Source organism: Pistacia vera, unplaced genomic scaffold, assembly GCF_008641045.1.
Source record: "Pistacia vera cultivar Batoury unplaced genomic scaffold, PisVer_v2 Contig102, whole genome shotgun sequence".
NCBI classification, from domain to species: Eukaryota; Viridiplantae; Streptophyta; class Magnoliopsida; order Sapindales; family Anacardiaceae; genus Pistacia; species Pistacia vera.
The window spans coordinates 507514-509916 of record NW_022195050.1 but is presented as its reverse complement, the minus strand read 5'-3'; the positions used below and the strand labels follow the sequence as shown (position 1 = coordinate 509916).

General features: G+C 37.6%; 1 protein-coding gene across 1 annotated transcript; it reads right to left on the bottom strand.

The window, feature by feature from the left end:
* Positions 1-1574: 1574 nt before the first annotated feature.
* LOC116121392 (secreted RxLR effector protein 161-like) lies at positions 1575-2162 on the bottom strand. Its single transcript, XM_031407383.1, has one exon. The coding sequence runs from the start codon at positions 2160-2162 to the stop codon at positions 1575-1577; it is 588 nt and encodes a 195-aa protein (XP_031263243.1).
* Positions 2163-2403: the final 241 nt, after the last annotated feature.

The following is a 2403-nucleotide window of genomic DNA, read 5'->3' as shown; positions in this document are numbered from 1 at the left end:
TTGAAATTTCCACCTTTTTCCTTTAATTCTTTACAAACTCACCCCCATTTTACACTATTCTCCATGAAATTTCCTTACATTTTACTCCCCACTTTTCCTGCTAATCAGGGGTAGAATGGTCATTTTACCCCTATGAAGAATTCTCTAGAAAACTCAAGAAACTTTTCTGCCTTCTGTCGCCACGGCGAAGAACTTTCCGTCACCCCGGCGAAACATTCCAGAACCGACACCGCCAACACAGAACCAACATCGCCATGACGAAGCTTCTCCCTCACCCCGGCGACGACTACAACTCCAAAATCTGCCAAGTCTTGATCAATTCCATGGTACACACTCAACCAAACCCAAAACATAAACTCAACCAAAGGCCAACCAAACAGCATGAACAATACATAAACTCATTTAGGGGCAATTCAGTAATCCTTTAGGCCATACCTTAAACAATGGCTACGTATTTCAAGTGGGGTGTTACACAAGTAGAGTGCAAAATGGGGCATTAGCAAATTGACGTTTCTTGTAGCAGCGGGATATGATGGCTAGTGGATTTGGGCATAAAATCTTATAGCTGATTGGAAACCTGGAGTTATTTATATTTAGAGTTAGGAATCCACAATACTGATATTGCACAAGAAGGCTTATTGAACTATTGTGACAGCCATGCCATGTTACTTTCATTAAAACATTGTTTAACAAAGCATGGTCGTTCTTGTTTTGGGCTTAAATTAGTTCAAAATCTGCAAGTCTTTAAGCCTACCTTAAATATAATCTTTCCTTTTTAATTTAAAAATATGGGCAAAGATGGATTCAGATCTCCTGTTAGATCATCGAGAAAGAGCAAAGAAAATGCAATTTCCTTCCAAGCCATTGAGATTTCTATTTTATTATTTAGAATGTTAATCTTCAATCAAACACAAACCTAACATGTTCATCTATCAAACTCAAACAACACACAGATCCACTGAACAAATCAACCAAGAACAAGAAAAACATAAAGAAGATAGCCAAGATTTACTGTGCTTCGTTTATTCCAATGGAATAAACTACATCCACGTTGAGCTCAAAGTAATTTGAGACTCACTACACTATAAAGATTGAATTCGTTACAGATTAAAACAAGAAATCTCAATAACCCCCAAATCTCTCCTCTCACACAACCCCTCAATCTACCCGTAATCAACACAACCAAGACAACTTAAACAAGCGTCTAGACCAGAAGAATATACAGCTTCTTCTACCCATAATTCTAACAAAAACTGTGACCTAATTACAACTTGAAGGAATCAATACTAAGCACCCAGCACTGACGAAAACGCGAGAGAGAGAGAGTGAGTTTTCAATCTGATTTCTGCAGTGAATTTCAGCTTTAAATAGGTTGACCATCTGGGCTAATTTCCACCATTGGATTAGGCTGAGATTAATGGCTAAGATTTGTCACTTAACACCTTCTTAAAACGTCAGCGTATTGGAGCTTCACTTAACAAACTCCACCTTGAAGCTTCAACACATTACCTGATCAAATACCTTATCAGCGTAGTTCATCCACAAATTACTCATCATAACTCTATTGCTGCAACTTACTCAACATGCAGCAGGTTCAACCAGTGCTTGAACTTGGTTGGAGACACTACTTTTGTTCCCAGTAGTTTAACTTCTGACAATAGTCCTTGAAGCCAGAGAGCTTCTTTGAAAACATCTGTCATAGCCACATACTCTACCTCAGTTGTGGATAGAGCAACAATTGGCTGAAGTTGGGACTTCCAGCTCACACAGTTTCCACCCAAGGTGAACATGTATGCAGTGGTTGATTTCCTTGAATCTTTGTCACCTGCAAAGTCAGAATCTACAAATCCTACAAGATCAACTGAGTCATATCTTTTTCCATATTCTAAGCCAACATGCACAGAACTATTAATGTATCTAAGAAGCCATTTAAGAGCAAGCCAATGGTCAAAACCAGGATTTGACATAAATCTACTTAAGAGGGAAATTGCAAAAGAAAGGTCTGGTCTGGTGCTAATCATGGCATACATTGCTGACCCAACTACATTTGCATAAGGGATATTTTCCATTTTGATTAAATCAACATCATCTTTAGGGCATTGTGATTTACTTAACATAAAATGTCCAACCAAGGGTACATTCACAGTTTTAGATCCTGCCATGCCAAATCTAGACACTAATTTTTCCAAGTAAGACTTCTGATGGACTTTTAACTCATAGTTCTTTCTGTTTCTATCTATTACCCTAGAATCTGTTTAGCACTTCCTAAATCCTTCATATTAAATTCAGAGTTCAATTTTTTCTTTAACTCTTCTATCCTAGGCTTAGACTTGCAATTAAAAGCATGTCAACAACATACAACAGTAAATATAAAGGCATGTCATCATATAAAGCATAATAGAA

Bases quoted from the DNA above. Each gene is read 5' to 3' on its own strand.
- LOC116121392 (XM_031407383.1), bottom strand. From the start codon at position 2,162: ATGGCAGGATCTAAAACTGTGAATGTACCCTTGGTTGGACATTTTATG.